Below are 18,794 nucleotides of genomic sequence, written 5' to 3' on the forward strand. Positions count from 1 at the left end.
TGGAAGGACTGGATCATGGGTCCTTCACTGAGAAGTAATTAATCCAAAACATTGCCTCTCTCTGCTGATGATTTATTTGTGTTGCACCAAGCATCATGCTAAGTGTTGGAGCAATGTTTTTAGGGAAAATGCTCAGGTGCTAAATGACCTGATTCCAACACACAGGGTCATCCATTTCCTGTTCACCACATTAAAGGCTTTGTTCTTTCCAAAAGCTGACGGCTGTTTGGTCACCTAATTTTTATTTTTAATTTTATTTTTATTTTTATTTTCCTGATGAAGTGTATGCTCCAATCAAGAACAGTTTCAATTAAAAAAAAAAAAAAGAAAAAGTGGGAATAGGCAAGTATGAGAAATTAATTTCCTGTCCGTTATTGGAAGTAGTCACTGGTGAGCAATGCTCCTACGTCAGCAGACATGCCTGCAGAAAGCTGGATTTGTCACTGTGCATGTTGAATCAGTGTGTTGGCATGTGACACCCTCCTTTCTGCACATCACTGTGAATGCCTTGGGAAGAAAGAGAAAAAAAGAGAGGGCCAGCTCGGTACTGTTCAGTTTTTGTCTCTTTCAATGGAACCATAGAGTAACACTTTATTATTTTAAGTGCTATTTTAGGTGCAGTTTATCTTGTGGTTTCTAAGTGTCAGTCTGATCTTTACTAGCATTTCCTGAGGAAAAAATAAAAAAAGCAAGAAAAAATACTTCAGCAGACTCTGAGAAAGAGCTGAACAAGTTCACAACGCTGTATTAAGCAGCAGGAGCGTTCCCTGCCCTGAATGAGTGCGTTCAAAGAGGGGAGGGAAGAAGGCTGTTTGTTTTCTCCTTCCAGCAGCAAGTAGGAGCAATGCTCCTGGGAGGCACTCGGCGGGAGTGGCAGGGAGAGACGCAGGATCTGGGACAAAAAGCAGGCTGAGCAATGGGAGCGTCACCCGTCCAGCTGCGTCCCTTCTCAGCGGAGCCTGGCCAGCTTGCCCAGACATGGGTGAAGGCAGCCGTGTGTGACTGCTGTATCCCGCTGGCCAGCAAGGTCTTTGCACCTGTTTTCCCTTTGGCTGTTAAAGGCCTGAAAATGTTGGTGACCTGGAAAAGGAGGACTAAAGCTCTGCTGTTGCTTTGTCAATACACTGTAACTTGGCTGTGTTAGGAGGCTTTGGACTTTAGTAATGAAAGCGTTACACATCACACCCTCCTTGCTCCTACTTTTATTTAGTCCCTGTCCATTTTCCAAGACCATGACATGACAGGAGGTGTCCAACCCATGGGGGGCTTTAAAATAGGTGGTTTATTTATTTGTTTGTTTGTTCATTTATCTGTTCATTCATCCATCTATTTATTTATTTTTGAGGAGGGAAAATCCTGTTACTGGTTCTATTATTTTTGAACTGAGTGATACAAATACAGGTCACAATAGGTGTGTGTAAAAAATCTCAGAGATCAAATCGAACGAGTCTAATTTAGTGCCAGGTAAATGCAGGAGATATATGAGCTGATGCAGTTAGCTGTCATTCAGTCAGGCTGAGAAAGACTGTCTTTGGACTAGGGGGCCAAGCTTCACTGCTTGTCCCTTGCAAACCTCAGGTATCTGAAGTTAAGCATCTCCTACTTTTCAAATCTGCTTCTTTTGCTTTTCCATTTCTTCCTGGTTGGTCCATAAGTAAGACCTAGGTTGTGTGCCAGGCACACCCATAAATATTATGAAGATACATGTAACATAAACATAAAATAACATTTAAAATTATTTTAACATTACTCCAACAGCAAATGAATCCTAAATATTTGTTCTCAGGGGAAGCGGGACTGCCCTGTGAGCCACTCAGTTACCAGTGCCAGTGTGGTCTCCTTCATTTGAAGCGTGACAACTCACCTGTGTTTATTACTTTCATGGCACCACGACCAGAAATCATTCATTTCTCAGCAGCAACTAGGTCAGGCTGAGGGATTCTGCCCAGCTACAAAGTGCCAGACCTCAGCTATCAAAGAGAAGTTATGGCTTTAGATCAGCCACAAACATCTGAGAAGAGTTTGGCAGCAAACACTACTGTGGATTTTCATCAAAATTTCTCTTACAGCATAATTAGATACATAACAACAATTGCATGGATCATACATTTTATCCAGCTACCCTGTATCTTTTAATTACTTAAATGTATCCACACCCTACGTTTGTTATGAATTCACTTATGGCAAAGCATACAAATATTGCATTCACCGTCTGGTAAATGAGTGAAGGTGATCCCCATCTGCATCACAGCAGAAAAGAAAATATGATTTCCTTTGGGTAATGAGAGCTGAAGAGCCTTTTGGAAAACATCAGTGGGATCTGATCAGGAAGGCGTGGTGAGATTCATGTCCAAAACAGAACAGGAATGTGTCGTTCCAGAAGGAGATAACAACTCCCAGTTGCCACTGTCACCAAGGAGACACAATGTCAGGAAAAACACATCCTTTGGTTACCTAGCCTTTTCATTTGGGCAGCCGGGCATGCCAGCATGGCAAACCTGAAAGCAATCTCAACTATCTTGTATTTGCCTTTTTTTTGGGGGAGCACACTAGTGGTCTAAAGGCATGCAGGGCCCTGGAGGTGATGGAAAGGAGCCACGGCTTTCTTTTTTCCTCCCACCTCTGGGGACAGCAAGCAGTGGGGCAGCAAACTGAGCAGGGATGTCTGCTCCTGTGCAGAGACAAAGACAACATTAAGGCACTGTTTTAGTGCACACATAGACAAGGTGTCCAGCCATGCACTACTACACGTTTTTTTACCTTCCCTCGGTGCCTTTTTCACAATTAAAATTTTGTACAGATAGCGACAATCCCAATGTAACTGAAGCACTCTTTTTACTCAGAAGGTTGCTCCTTAGCTCTACCTTCTGTTTTGGAGCCTTCACTCTTTCTTGTCTTGTGCCTTTTGCAGGGCACTTGCTGAAGGCAACATGCCGAGGCTGCTGTTTCCTGCCGGAGCATGTTGTTTGCTCAGTAGCCGGGCAGGCAAAGACAACTCTGGTGTGAATCATATTGCTCCTCCAATGAAGAATGATTAAGGGGAGAAAAAAAAAAAAAAAAAAAAGAAAGAAAGCGAGAGTAAGAGGTAGTGTCTGTGCGCAATTACGGTTGGGAAAGTGGGAGTGGTGACAGCGAGCAGGCAAGCTAACAGACTCTTCTGCTCGGCAAGGTTTCACTACAGGTTGCTAGTTCTTCGTGCTGTTCCCATTTCATTGATTACCAGGATTATACCCTTGAAAAGTAAGTACAGCGCTTTTTCTTCCTCTGATGCCAAAACTGATGCCTAACTAATAGCTAATGTGAAACACGGTCGCGTAGAGGGAGTGGGAGAAGGGAGCTCATTCAAAAAGATAGCATGTGAAATCGAAGGTGGGAAAAAGCCCTCCCAGATTAAAACATTTTGGTTTCATCCCAACATTGCTGTATTTGTCAAGCTACGTTTCTTTGCCCTGGAAAGATTCATTGCAAATGGTGAGTAGGGTCTCTGGCAGGTGAGGCTGCAGAGACATTAGGGATTATTAGAGTATGTGTATCTCCTGCTGTCCATTGCAAAAGGCTGTTCTTGTGTCAGAAAAAGCAAGTCGTATATGATGCCATGAAAATGCTCCATGTCTCTCAGTAGTACCTAAGCTGTTTTGGAAATTTCCAAAGGAATATTCCTCTCATTTTCTGCAGGGGTGTGTATGCTCTGCTCTGTTTGCTTTGACTTATTAATCAAGTGACTAATCCTCACTTGTTTAAAGTGAAGGACAGGAGCTTAAGTCTACTAATTACCAATTCATCTTCAGCGTGACCATTCAATTTGAAGAATTCACTGGCTGTTGAGGCACAACAAAGCATATTGTGGTGGCTTGTTTCTCTCTTTAATTCTTGGCGTGTCTTTCCGGGCTGCGCTGCTGACCGTGCTTTTCCACAACCCTATGGATGCTCTGATCCCAGTGAAGTAAAGCATCAGTCTGGCGTTGTGTGCTCCTCAAAGAAACGTCTGTTCAGAGGAAATCATGTCCTTGTTACATAGCTGGGTGGCCTGCTCGGTGGAGAGTTGTCATTTGTGTACAAATAGGAGGAAAAGGCTCACTGGAGTCTTTTAGATTATTTATGTTTTGTGTTTTCCGAGCAAGAGCTGACGTGGGGTCATATTAAATGTTGAAAGAGCGGGTTTCAAGGGTGAATGCCTCACCTTTGGGTTGTTTCACATCATTTATCCTCCTGGTGCACAGCCCTGAGACCAGCCCAGAACTGCACAGCCACCACTTCTCACTCTCTGTCTGCCACGGGCGTGCTCTCCTGCAGGGACTCCTTAACCGAGACAAGACTAAAATAAGTACTTGTGCTGCTTTATCAGATTGTACCTGCCATATAGCTGATGTGACTTGTCGGGTTCCCACACAGGCATTGCTACTCTCCTGATTATTTTTTTAGAAGATAAGCTATATTTAGCTTTTCTCTTAGTAAGCAAATAGTAAACAAAGCCTTTTTCTCTAGATTTTTTTTTGGGTTGCATTCAAGAGAAACTAAGTAAAAATGGTGTCTCTTACCAATAAACAAATTTATTTTTTTTTCCAAGCTGGTTCTAGAGCCTTTCAGCTCCCTTCTGCATCAGAGTGCATTTCTCTAACGCCGTGGCCTCGTCACAGTTTTAAGCAAAGCTGGGTGGATCACAGGCTACCTGTGCTTAGAAGGTGCCACAGTGCCGCGGGCCTCTGTCAAAATGCTGACATACCGCTTTCCTGGGAAAGGAGGGACTCAGGCAGAATCCATGCAGCAGGCCTTCTGAAAATTTCATCTCCGATTTTTTTTTTTTTTGACTCCTCCCTATGTGAGGGTTCCCTGTGATTACTGACTCAGGAGCTGTGTCTGGTTTCTGGGACTGCTCATTGGGCAGCTAATGGGCTTTCCTCCTGATGGGAGCCTCAGCCCTTCTCACCTGGCTCGAACTTGCTTTAATGGCCACACTAACACGGCTTGGGACGCACAGGGCTTTAAAGAGATTCAGGATTTTGTAATATTTAATACAGCGAATTTCTTTCAAGAGTATGAATGTTGTGAGCTCCTAAATATCATACATCATTAACAAATGAAAATAAAATAAAATAAAATAAAATAAAATAAAATAAAATAAAATAAAATAAAATAAAATAAAATAAAATAAAATAAAATAAAATAAAATAAAATAAAATAAAATAAAGAGTAGGTGCAGTTTGAAAAGATGGTGAGGTAGAGATTATTCTTTGCTATCCAGCCCTCATTCAAGCATATGTGTGAAACTGAGATTTTTTTCCACCAAAATCCCCTGAATATGCATTATTTCAGTAGTACTGCTAAAAGAAGGAAATGGTAAAATGGAGAGTCTTGCCACTTTGCTACCAGGAATAGTTTCACTCAGCACAACAGAAGCTTTGAGATTATCAGCAGTTACTGGGTGAACAAGAGGTTCACCACAGGATACCTCTGCCTTTCCTCACTGAAAAGGAGCATAGACACTTTGTAGAAAAGGATCCAGCTTGAGCAGTATTGGAGTTACCAATAAGGACAGAAGAGATGAGCTTCTAAGTCCTGGTACAGCTTTTCACTCATATAAAGAAGAATATCATCTATTTTTTCAAGATTTCTCTTTGATTTCTGTACTCTCAATCTCTTGCAACACAAGAGAGTGAAACACAGGTAGCACACGCACATTTTAATATCACAGGAGGCTCATTTGCCGATATAACTGAAAATGTTAATGTTAGAATGGTGGGATTGCATTTGTAATATGAGGTGAGAATGGAACATGCAGTGTTAAAGTGATTATGATTGCATATTGTTACTTAGTCTGCAAGGAAGATCTGGGAGCCAAAATAAAATAGTATCAGTCCAGTCACCACTGAAGAATGGTATTCTACCCCACTAGCAACCAAAATATTTCTCAGGTACATTGCATGCATCATTCTGCATTGTGAAACTCTGCATTGTTTGTCTTCACGAGAGTGGTAGATGTTGAATGACACATTCCTGGTTCTTTGCGTAATTTTCCAGTGTCTCCTCAGTAAGAAGTGCCTGGGAAGCTGGTACTTGTCCCAGTTCTTCAATTCTTACCTGAGGTTTAGGAGGGAGGGTGAAGAGAGAGAGAGAGAGGAGACCGAGAAAGTGTATGCATGAATTTTGTACTCATGGCCCTTTTGTGGGCCCTTAAAAAGGTTGAGTTAAAGGGAAAAATAAAAGATGCAGACTATCCAAGTGAGTTTAAGACATATGGAGACATGAAGGTGCATATCTGTGATGAGCAAGTGCAGAAAGGCATTCAAAGGATGATTTTATATTTATTCCTTTGCCCCTCTTCCAAGTGACTCCCTCAGCGCCAGTCCCAGGCCTTCATATTTGTTTTAACCTGTCTTTTGACACTGTTCTGCCCAAAGCTCTCTCCTCCTTTAGGGTATGTGCTGAGCCCATAGTTTCTAGCAAGCTTGACTTTTCTGGTAATCATCTGCTTTTATGTGTGAGAAGTTGTGACAATAGGAATGAGATGGGTGCTTGCAGTGCTGGGATGGCACTTAGGTCTCTACACCCATAAATTCTCTGAGACATATTTCCCAAACCTCAGCCTGATACCTGCTTGATGCCTGCTGAGACTGTAAAATGGGATCTCATGTGGGTAATCTCTCACTAAGAAGCAGCTCTAGATGCTGCCAGGCTCCTGGAAAATGAGCAGACCCTTTCTGAGTGAAAAGCCTCATAGTAGGGTCCTTGCAAAACCTCAACATGTTGCAAAGCATCTCCACCTCATTTTTGTGTGGGGAGAACATTCTTCAGTGATATATATTTACCGTTTTCCCTCCTCAAGATGAAAATTATTTTTTTCATAGTGGGAGAGGATTAGCGAATAGTTTGTTGCAAATACCAGCAATCAGAGCACTTCGTGAGAGTGCAGTGCTGGGTAAGTATGCTCTGCAAACATGGATTTAAAAAGCCTTAGTGTTATGCCAATGTCTTTTTGTCACTTAATTAGGTTGTGCAGTGCATTTCAATAACCTTTTGTACAGGAACTTTTAGCCCCCCAAATTTTTTTTTCAGAAAACTTTAGAAACTTTACCAATAGAATAGATGCATAAAGAATTAATTAAAATAAAATTAAAGACATTCATTTTGTAAAAGAAGTTTTCTAATCAAAGTTTTATGTACTATGTTGCAGGCAAATACTAACATGTTCTGTTATTTTCATAAAAAATTATAGATACCAGAGATTATTTCAGAAGTCACTGCTGTCAACTAGCAAAACTGTTCAATACTGTCAAATATTCAGCAAAGTTTGGGTAGTATGACACGTGCACCTAAATAGGAGATTTTTCTCATTCAAAATGCCACTCCAAACAGGCACGAGAGTGACTGGTCAGAAAAGGTACCTTATGGAGACAGTTTCCTGCCCACGTGTCCCCTTTTCCCATTTCTGTCTTCTCATACCTCACTGTTTTCATTTGGTGAGATCTTTCCTGCCTAGGAAGCAAAGGATACAAACTAGGTAAGTAAATGCTTGAAACCGCAGTATTAAGTAGTCAGTCATTTGAGAGAAATCCCTGACCTTAAGGTGTTTCTCAAAAGATCAGTAAACCTCTTACCAAGGTAATGCTTCAAAGAAATAACTGACTTTCCTGTTCACAGTAGGATAAAATGGAGCCCCTAGATCTTCAGGGTCAGACTCTGAAATACATGTATGAGCATATCTATGTGTTTAGATAAGAACACAACCTTCTAAATCATCCTTCTGTGCCATATTAATTCCAATGGTTTACCATTTTTCCTGGAGAGAGCAAGTGATGAAGACTCCTTTTGGATTCCTTGTGAAATCTTTGCTCTTTTGAAGCATTTCCCAGTATTTGTCTTTTCCTTTTCCTTCCTGTCCTTTCAGTAGCTTTGACAAAGTTGTTCAACACCAATTTATCAGATTACCTTTCTTTAGGGACACATGATATTGGGGGCACGATACTGTCAATCTCACTATGCCAAAGGAGTCATTATGTGTGTACTTGCTGGTCTAAATCCACACATGCTATTGACTGGAATTAGGTGATTAGGTTGTTATCTTGAATCTACACAAATCGATTTATGCCAAAGTACAATTTCAGATATCTGAAAGCAGTCTGGAAGATGGGAATACTTGATGGCTTTCCCACAACATGGACTGCTATGACTGTCCCTTGGGCACCACCCTTTCCATTCCTGCCTGCACAGATCAGCGAACAGCCCTGTGGCAACTGCAGTTACTAAGAAATGCTAGGAAAGAATTTGCAGTTAAAACATTGTAAGTGATGAGTGGGCACACAGCAGTATTTGTGTAGGAGGCCAAATCCCTGAAGTTTCTGGGGCAATCTCATCCTACAGGACCAGACAGCTTTCTGGAGACTTCTAGCAAGGCTAGGGAGAATGGGGAATCATCCCTTGGAGGAAGGACAAGTACCAAAGCTAAAGCTTAATGAACAATTAGCCATGAAGCAAGAGACAGGAAAGATTATGACTATTAAGAAAGACTATTAAAGGCCTGCCTGTGTGCCAGGAGAGCCCAGAGCATAGGCAAAGTACCTTGTAGGACGGCACATTTTAAGAGTATCAATTAAAAACAGATTAAATTCATATGCGATCCAATTTGACTCCGTGTGCGTAGGTCACCCTAACCAGGTGGGTCTGGTAATACTGGCTCCACATAACACGTGGCATTGCCAGCTGTCACTTGGTGGTGACAGCTTTTACTGAAGCACTTGTATTACCTCAGTTCATCATGGATGAGACTTTCCCTGCTCCTCACGATCTGCTGAAGCTGGGTGGGCTTGGTCAGGCCGTTTTTAATTCTCTCTGTAGGCTCAAGCTGCCCCATCTCTGTACTGGTGTCCAACCTCCTTCAGCAAGGAAACCAGTGACCTGGCCGGCAGGAGCTGACTCTAAGTCATCTTTGTCTTTTTCTGTTTCAGGATGACGATGGATGCTCTGCAACTAGCAAACACTGCCTTTGCAGTTGACATGTTCAAAAAGCTATGTGACAAGGACAAAACAGCCAATATTATTTTTGCCCCCCTGTGTACCTCAACGTCCCTGGCTCTGGCGTATAAAGCTACGAAAGGTGACACTGCAGACCAGATGAAACAGGTGAGACACTGGCATCCTGCTCTGTGGCTGCAAAATTATGTGGCTGATTAAGATGGCTTTTTAATTATTCTTGCTACTGTTGTACAGAAATAGGCTGCAAAGTGTCCACTTGAAATTCCTGAATGGTCCCACACTGTATGGTCCCATACAACCAAAAAGGTTGAAAATCACTGGGGTAAAGAGAAAGGTTTTCTCAAGCATGTACAAGGTGGAAAGGGACATGTCAGAGTCCTCAAGAGTTGTGTTAAAGCCCTGACTCCTTTCAACACATTATTAATTGAGGCTGCAGGTCACTGCCAAGATCACTACATTTGCTGGATAATCTTTTTTGATTATTATTGAGAAAGACTTAAGCGTAACAGAGTCGGAAGTAATTTTGCCATTACCAAGCATTCTTAGCTGCCCTGTCTGTGACATTTCCCCTTTGTCCCGCCACTCAGCTACAAGGAAGCAAATGTAGTCGAAGAAGGCACAACTTGAGCCGTGTTTTGCCTTGCAAGCAGCTTGTGGTGCTCAAGGGGTTTACAGCACGATGAAGCAGCATCACGGTGATGAGGCAATCACTTGATCGAGGTCGCCCTGTGGTGCAGGAAGACTGCACGGCTGCCTCTGCGAGAGCTGGGATTTACATAGCTACTTTTTATCCCAGTGCGGGTGCCCACAGACTGTGCAGTTAGCCAGAGGTGAATGAGAAGCAAATTCAGCGTGCATTTATTCTCTGATTATCACCTGGCTCTGAGGGATATTCTACATATTTGAATATATTTTCCCTCGTTTAGGAATTTCTCCCTGTGCTTTCTCATTCACTGATGGCACCTAGCCTGAGCGCAGCCTCCTGTGCCCCCTCTCATCCCACAGATTACAATGAGCCTTGTCCTATTTGCACAGCTGCACAGCAATAGACTTGCAAAGGTCTAAGAATATTGCAGATTTTTCCAAACTTTTTTTTTTTTTTTTTAATATATTAAAAAAGAACTCTAGATTTTTTTTTCTTTTCTAGTTTTTAATTTAATGACACCCCACATCTTTCTCACTATTTCAAAATTCAAGCACTGTCTTTCTAATGGGAGAGTTCAAAATATTAACCTTTGCTTAATTTCATTTTCACTTGTGTCTGCAATTTGCTTTGAACCATCTCGTAATAATTTAATATCCATGTCTACAAACGCTGCTCTGTTACACAAGTGCATTTTTGTTTCACATTTCTCAAGTGGTATATAAAAAGTGCTGACTACAGATACAGATGAGAACATGTATTTTATGTTATGTTATTTAATTTTGTGTTTTTATGTTTTTATTTTATTTTATTTTATTTTATTTTATTTTATTTTAGACGTATTATCTTCTATTTTCCACGTGTATTCTAGCTTCTGCCTGTCCATGAGATTATGCTTGGGTTTTAAACACTGGATACAGAAGCAGTGAGATTGGCAGTCTTACTCTGGAATATCAGTGAACAAACTTGTGCTAAAAGCTCTGCCAGGCAGACGAGTTGCAGTAGCAAAGATGTCTCCCCAGACATAGTTACTAGACTCACAGAGTCACAGAATCATCTAGGTTGGAAGAGATCTCCAAAATCACTGAGTCCAACCTCTGACCTAACACTAACCAGTCCTCCACTAAACCATATCACTGAGCTCTACATCTAAACGTCTTTTAAAGACCTAAAGGCTTTCTGCACATAACATATGAAGAAAAAAAAGTGTTGGAGGAGAGGGAAGCAAATTGAGAAAGTCATTTGTGAGAAAATGATCGTGGAGTTTGGCTGTTGCTGTGTGCTTGGGAACTGATTTCCTTCTGCTCCCATGAGCCAGGTGAGGAGAGGACACTGAGGGGTGGCCAAGGCACAGCCACCATCGAGGACCTTGCAACAAGCAGGCACCTGAAAGCAGAGAGTTTTAGGTCATCCCAGAGCTTCCTAGAGCTGGCCCTGCAATCCCCAGGAGCTGGCGGGTGGCCAAGTGTGGGTCAGCAGCCCCACCTCCATCTCATTTTCTGTCTGCCAACACACACACAGATATCTGATCAGTTTTTGCTGAAATATCATGTGATGTCATGTGGTAGTCACAGATATCAGAAAACCTGGTGATCTAGTGAGCATTTTTTAAAGGGGTCATCAACTTCGAAAAAGGAGACTAACTGGGACCCTTATTTGTCTGGCCTATAACCACCAGAGTTTTAGACATGAATGTGAGTTTGGTAAAACATTATGACTCCACACTGCAGTTGTTTGATCAACTAAGTCACATTGCTAGCATGAACAGCTCTATGGATTTCTTTGGACTGCTGGCAGGAGAGAAGCATGTTTGGTTAAAGCTTTGGTAGGTTCAAGTTTTTAGATATTGTGAGGACGTCAACTAAATGAATGGTAAATAATAAATAACAGTGAGAAGCCCGTGTTGTTCACTTAAATACAAAAAGCCACAGCTTTGGTCACAAACTGGCATTGCTCATTGCCAAGCTGTTAGGAAAGTTTAGAGGTCACAAAAAAAAAAAAAAAAAAAAAAATGCTCAGTGTTTTATTATGTTCATTAACAGGTGCTCCATTTACAAGATGTCAAAGATGTTTCTTTCGGGTTTCAAACAGTAACTTCAGATGTTTCCAAGCTCAGCTCTTTCTTTGCATTGAAAATGGTCAAACGGCTCTTTGTAGACAAGTCTCTCGGTCCTACCACAGTAAGTACTGCAGAAAAGAACTTGAATTGCCTGGCCAACGTGTTGAGGCACTATGGTGTCAGGCTTCACTCTCATTCAGAATAAATTATCTCACTTTTGTCTGTTACTTTACTAAACTCAGATGATGAACAACACAATATTCTCTGCTACCATAAAAGTTTGTAGGAGGGTGAGTGAGCTGCTTGACTTCAAGCTACGCAACTATTACCACACTTGCAATGCTTTCATTAATATGCTTTAGGTCAGTAGGCGCAGTAGGTTTTGAATGCAATATAACTTCTATGCCACATCAAGGTCTTTGCACTGTAAGTATGACTGAAAAGGAGTTTAAAAAGAAGGTGATGGTGCAAGTGTGTGTCTACTTCACACACCCAAGTAATTACTGCATAAACTGTAGTTTTAATCTGTCCGAGGAGGCAGAAGACTGGCTACTGAAACAGCACAAGTGATGAAGGTGTTATTTGACCTTGTAACTTAAGAACCTTTCAAACAACTGAGAAGAATGTCGTGTCTGTTTTCTCAGGGTTGAGTAGGGCCCCAAGCAAGGGTGACTTCAGCCTAAAAGAGATGTTTCAGGAAACTCGCAACCTGCTTAAATGATGCTATAATCAGATTGCCTGTCCTTCAGTCCCTGCTACAGCAAAGGTCAATTCCCATCCACTGCAGTAAATGTCTTATCCGACAAGGACAGGCACGATGTGAGCAGCCTTTGGCCTTTATCTCAACACTTTCTCTTGCTCAGGTCTGGACTGAAGGCTGCCCTGTCCTTTCAAATTTGGGCATTGTGGTCTCTCCTGCAGTATCAGTTACTTTAGCAGCTGCTGTAATGCAGGACTAAAGACAATATTGGGAGCAATCTGCTGGATGTGTCTGTGCATCCTGGTTGTCGCCCACTGTTATTTATTAGATGTCCTTTCTAATAAACTCTCCAACTACCCCGTGGTGAAGCTCAAGATGCTGATGTGGTGGGCTGTGTAAAGAGCTGTTGAATAAACAGCATTTAACCAAGGTTGGCTTTGATACCTCGTCTCTTTCAGGACTTCGTCAACTCTACAAAGAGGCCTTTTCCATCTGAGCTGGAACTAGTGGAGTTCAAAGAAAAAACTGAGGAAACCCGACAGAAGATCAACAAATCTCTCTCAGAGCTAACTGATGGTGAGTATGGCTTAACCTCAGGGATGCTGCTTACCTCTTTGAAGAAAGAGATCCTTATCCTTGTGACATCTCTTGACTAATGCTTTTAGAAATAAATATATAGTGAAAGCAGTGGGACTACACCTATTATTTGGATTAATGAGGATTAGCCATGTTACCGTGTTTTGAAATCATTAACTTTACTGCTGCAGCATTTCTGAAGGCAAAAATGTGAGACAGAACTTGCATTAGCTTTGGGCAAAGCTGCTGCTCATATGCTACTTCAGCAGCACAGTTTGGGAGAACAACAGCTCCTGGCTGTGGACCTTTGCAAACATCTGACACCAGTGCCTGTTCACAGCCTGTTCGCAGGTAGCTCCAGGGGCGGTTGCTGCCTATTGCCCTCGTGTGGTGCAAAAATGAAAACATTGGTGTGTGGGCCACGTTTGGTCTGTCACAAACTGGCACATGTGGCCATGGGGAAGTACGTTGTACTGCCTGTGCAATTCATGCATCAAGCAGGACTTGCATCCCCAGTGCTCTAAATTCAGTGTCTTTTGTGTCAGTGTTTGAAAACAAAACAAAACAAAACAGAGCAAGGAGGGGAACAATTGCTAAGTACTAAGCAAAAGCAATAGATATATTTCTGATTCCATGCTATATAAGCCAAGAAAAAAATATAATTTGGAAGATCTCTCTTAATCCCAAATTCCACTTTATGCATTCAGCTGCAGTGGGAGGACTAGGTGCTTCTTTTGGGGATTTCTGTTTGGATTAAAGTTCCTATCTGTGAGGTGCAGTACACAAATAATTTAATTCAGTAAAGTCTTTTCATATTCAGGAAAAGCAACTAATATGTTGGTAATATATTGTATTAACAACGAGCTTAAACATGTTCACAGGCAAGATGGAGAATATTTTGAATGAGGATAGTGTGAGTGACCAGACTCAGATCCTCCTAGTTAATGCAGCTTATTTTGTCACAAACTGGATGAAGAAGTTCCCAGAAGCAGAGATCAAAGAATGTCCTTTTAAAATCAACAAGGTATGTTCCAAAAAAATAAAGACTACTGTTTCCACTCAAATAAATGTTTGCCAACCTTGAGCTAAGGAAATCCCAGCAAGAGAAAATGAGAAATGTTGATTATCACCATGGCATTCCTTGACTTTCTATCAAAACCTATAGGATGTTGTAAGAGTAGCTAAACCAGTTTTCTAGTCATGTTGCTTTAAAAGTTTGCTGATGCTTTTCCATCCATCTTTCAAAGGCATAATGTGAAAACAGACCATCCTGTTAGTGCATTTAAACAAGAGCTGCCAAGTACAAGTGATCAGAAGCAGCCACTACTTGCAACAAGGAGATGCATGTTCTCACAGGTAGATGCTCTCTAGAGCTTGTAGCCTGTACCAGATGCTGCAACCCCAAACTATCAGGGGAAAAGCACTAAACATTTCATTTCTTGTGGCCACAGAGTTAGTGAAACATGTACACACAGCATAGGCCTTCTTAAGTGCATCTCTTAGGTGTGTGGCTGCATGCCCACCTCTACAGGGATGGATCCTCATCATCCTCCCTCTTTCCAGTCAGGCTCAGGACTGCAGCCCTCTGCATGTCAGCCCTGCTTAGCCTAGGTCCAAATGGGTGCAGCACATGGGGCTCTTGCATTTAAGAATCTGTGAGCAGCAATGAACATTTTGATCAGGCAGCTTGAAACCAGGATATAAAACTGGACAACATTTATGAGACAAAGAGACAGTTCCAATAATATATATATATTATATGCATGAGAAGAGTTAGAGTTTCAGTTTCACTGAAAACATTCATATGTTTCCACATCAGACAACAGCTTCAACCAAAAAAAGTTTTTCAGATGATAAAATTAACAATAATTTTTTAAAGTGAAACATGTTAAGTTTTTTTTTCTAAAACATTTTATTTTTTTTTTTCGTATTGAATTTGAATTTTAAAATGAGTTTCCAGAAACAAAACAGTTTGCAAATCTTCCTTGTGAAATAAAGTTTTGTTTTTGTTTTGTTTTGTTTCATTTATCGAAAACAACAGCATTTGGCTTTAGGTAAGCCTGAAATTTCTTCTTATTGTGTTTCAGCCCCTAAACAAAAATATCAATTACTTGTACTGAACAGCCTGACCTTCACTGTTAAGATGTGCCTGCTGCTTTGTACCCTGTAGGCAGCGTAATTTGTAGCTTTCAGTGAAACAGGCAGGAAGGGCCGCTGATATTAGGTAAATTTATCTTTTAAGGCACATCCTCTATTTGTTGTTGTTGTGTTAAGTAGAATTCTGCTCCACTTTGCTTTGGAAAGCTGTCACCTTTACAGAGACAGCAGCTTTTACTGGAAGAGTTTCATAAAGCTGATATCATTGCTTATGATAGTCAACAGATTCCTTGATGGTGATTCAATGTACCTCTTCCATGCAAGCTTGCAAACTTTCCTCTGTCACGGTCTTCTCTGTAAATTAAAAGGAGTGCTAGATTGTCTCCTCTGTGTTTTACAGACTGAAACTAAACCAGTTCAAATGATGAATCTGGAAGCTACTTTTTGCCTGGGCTATGTAAAAGAATTAAACGTTGCTATTCTTGAACTTCCATGCCTTAACAAACATATAAGCATGCTCATTCTGCTGCCCAAAGACATTGAAGATGAGACAACTGGCTTGGAACAGGTGAGAATAAAAAACAGTACTGATAAAATGCTTGTAAAAAAAACGAATAATAAAGAAAGCTATGTAGAAAGAAACCAAAACTAAGTTTCCTCAGAATTTACCTTCTTATTCTGCTTCTTTTTTCCTGATATCATATTTGTAATATCATCATTTCTGCTTTCGACAAGTGTGAGGCCATGATGAAGGCTTTGTTTTAGATAGAGCATGCACAGAAGACAGTATAAAGTACAGAAGTTGCACATGATGAACTTTATGTAAATACAGATTCCTTGAAAATCTGGCCTAAAGATTTAATTTTAATTTAAAGATTTTTTTTTCTTACAGTGCTTTAAGTCATATTTACTAGGTATTCAGTAGTTCTGTCTTTATTTACTTCACTGTCCTCATTTTTTCAGCTGCCATGTATCAGTGATTTATTTTACTAAGACCTTACACTTTTCTAAATTTAATTTGAGCAGAGGTGCCTTTAATGGAGCCCTTTTAATTACAATTGCACAACAGATTTGAAAGAGAACAAGTCATTTCCTAAAGAACAAATATTTCATGTATCATTTCTCTGTGAATATTATAAAACATATTTTCACCTCTTTTCAAAGTTTAAGAAGCAAGACAGATGATTGTGCAGAGCTCCTTTGTAATTTGCTACAACAGTCCATGCATTTTCAAGGCAGGAGGAATCTGTCCTTAGAGCTGTAAGATACTTTTATATATAGGAATAAATTACAGAATATGCATATTTTAAAATACAAGTGAGACCTTTCCTGATAGCAATTTGTTGTGGCCCCAAATTCTGCCTCCTCTTTCCCCAGCTTTAAAAATTGTTCAGTCAGAAGCATCATAGATCAAGAGCAGGCTCTGTGTTTGGAGTCATTTTCTGTCCCAAATACCAGAAATTTCATTACTCTGTAGGGTCATAAACTGAGACTTTTGGATCTGCCAGTCTGCTGTGTGCCTATGAATTAAATCATATTTACAATAATATAACTGAGAGTGTAAATTAATCCTGAGTGCTACCATTGTGAATTCAAAACCAAAAGGTTTTTTTTTTTTTTTTTTTTTTTTTTTTTTTGTGTGTGTGTGTGTTTTTTTTTTTTTTTTTTTTTTTTTTTGTGTGTGTGTGTGTGTGTGTGTGTTTTTGGTTTGATTTGGTTTGGTCTGTGTGTGTGATAGGAGTGGTGAGTTCAGGAATGGTCTGTTTGTTCTCATTTTCCTTAGGCTGCATATTAATTTCTTTTGTTCCTTTATGTCTTCAGCTGGAAAAGGCACTCACCCCTGAGACACTATTACAGTGGACCAATCCCAGCATGATGGCCAACACCAAAGTGAATGTATTTCTTCCAAAATTTAGCGTGGAAGGTGATTATGACCTGAAGCCACTTCTGGAAAGTCTGGGCATGACAAATGTCTTTAATGAGAGTGCATCAGATTTCTCTGAGATGTGTGAGACCAAAGGTGTGGTTTTGTCAAAGATCATCCACAAAGTCTCCTTAGAAGTAAATGAACAAGGTGGCGAGTCTCTTGAGGTACCAGGATATCGGATTCTGCAACACAAAGATGAATTCAAAGCTGACCATCCGTTTATCTTTCTGTTCAGGCACAACAAAACTCGCAACGTGATTCTTTCAGGCAGATTCTGTTCCCCTTAAGGAGGGCATTTTAATTATGAAAAAGCACAATTACATTTATGGTGATGCATGTTCCTGTAAAGCTTGGTGTCCTGACTATCACCTTTGAAAGGAAATCTAAGAGGTTTATATATCAACAGGGTAATGCTATGTACTCTACATATGCAGCACAACTTGTTTCTCTATTTTTGCTTCATCCCCTTAAGCTGAAGGATTCCCACTGTGGAGAACACATGATATTTTACCAAGTATCCCAGCCTCAGCCATAAATATATTTTGTTCCTCTGACATCTTTCTCTCAAAACAAAGTGAACTGAGAGCCTACTTTTGAAAGACTGAGAGTTGGAAGGGGCTCTGAGAGGAAGAGCTTCATTCTACTCTCCCTTGAGACCCACACTGTGGATTCCTACTGCCAAAAAGGGGAAAACGTGGACACATGGTGTGATAGCCCTCCTCTTGTACCTGGCTACAGTCTGGTGGTCCAGGGTGCCCTGCTGGACCCTGCTAACATACAGTGAAGCAGTGCAGCTAGCACCAGAGATTGCATCTGTGAAACAGCAGCTGCACCTATGGATGCAAGAGGCAATGAGAATATACACCCAGAACACCCTTCTGCATGAGCTCCATCTGTTTATAGGCTGGAGAGGTTGGACTCTACTTTGTGGGACTTCTTCACTCATTCTCCTTCAGACATGGCAGAGGGGACCTGTTCACTGCAGCTAAGAGGAGCCCTGTTATATATATCCTGAGAAAAAGAAAGTTATGCAATTCTAGCATAGAAATTGGATGGATTAATACTAGAAGTGCCACAGTTTTCAGGCACAGATTATCTGTCAGTTCTAGTTCTGGATTCAGCATTAAAGGAGGCTCCACACAATTACTTAACCTCAGAGGTACAAGAAATAAGGACATCGACTTGAGTGAGATTAACATGGTAATTACCGGTCTACAAATTCCACGTGATATCATGGTAATTAGATTTCATTTCTATCTAAAGACTTCCTGCTGCATATGTTCAGTACTGATTTACCTAACCACTGTTCAGAATAAAGCACTACAAAACCTGTGTCAAATGTCTGCAGTGCCTCCAGTGTCAGCCTGTTGTCATTTACTTTTGACCTTAAATAAATAATAGGAACTGAAATGAACAGACTTGCTTAGCACACCAAGTCAAGATAAAAAAAAAAAAAAAAGAAAGAAAACTAAATCTGTGTCTGGATTGCCCTTTTGGACCACATGATAATAGCTCACAGTAAGGAGTATGTTACTAACTGGTCAAGATATATAGTGAATTCAATTACGTATCCTCCAAAAGGGGTCATTTTAACTGGGTATTCCTCTTGGTTCTTTTGAAAGAAACTAGAAAGAGATTTCTAAATGGGAACATGCAACCTTTAGTACATATTCCTCTATTCTCTCACCAGAGAGCAGCACAGTGGCTATTATGGAGAGAGTTCTGTTTGCTGTTTGGCCTTACCAAACCACGAGTAGCCTTTAGTGACAATGATTAAATGCTTTCACCAGTTTGCTTCCTGCGGGCCTTTAATGGGATCTAA

At 40.8% G+C, this 18,794-nt stretch overlaps 1 protein-coding gene across 2 annotated transcripts; it reads left to right on the forward strand.

Annotated features, from left to right (window-relative positions):
- Positions 1-434: 434 nt before the first annotated feature.
- SERPINB5 (serpin family B member 5) lies at positions 435-18,311 on the forward strand. Of its 2 annotated transcripts, none has more exons than XM_068670915.1 (7): positions 435-544; positions 8,943-9,117; positions 11,656-11,793; positions 12,831-12,948; positions 13,830-13,972; positions 15,446-15,613; positions 16,867-18,311. In XM_068670915.1, exons 1-7 carry the CDS (start codon positions 504-506, stop codon positions 17,257-17,259), a joined length of 1,176 nt encoding a protein of 391 aa, XP_068527016.1. In that variant the 5' UTR covers positions 435-503; the 3' UTR covers positions 17,260-18,311. The 2 variants fall into 2 exon arrangements, with proteins under 2 accessions (XP_068527016.1, XP_068527017.1); XM_068670916.1 differs by lacking the exon at positions 435-544 and adding an exon at positions 3,093-3,240.
- The last annotated feature ends 483 nt before the right edge of the window (positions 18,312-18,794 follow it).

This window comes from Anas acuta, chromosome 2 (assembly GCF_963932015.1).
Source record: "Anas acuta chromosome 2, bAnaAcu1.1, whole genome shotgun sequence".
Classification (NCBI taxonomy): Eukaryota; Metazoa; Chordata; class Aves; order Anseriformes; family Anatidae; genus Anas; species Anas acuta.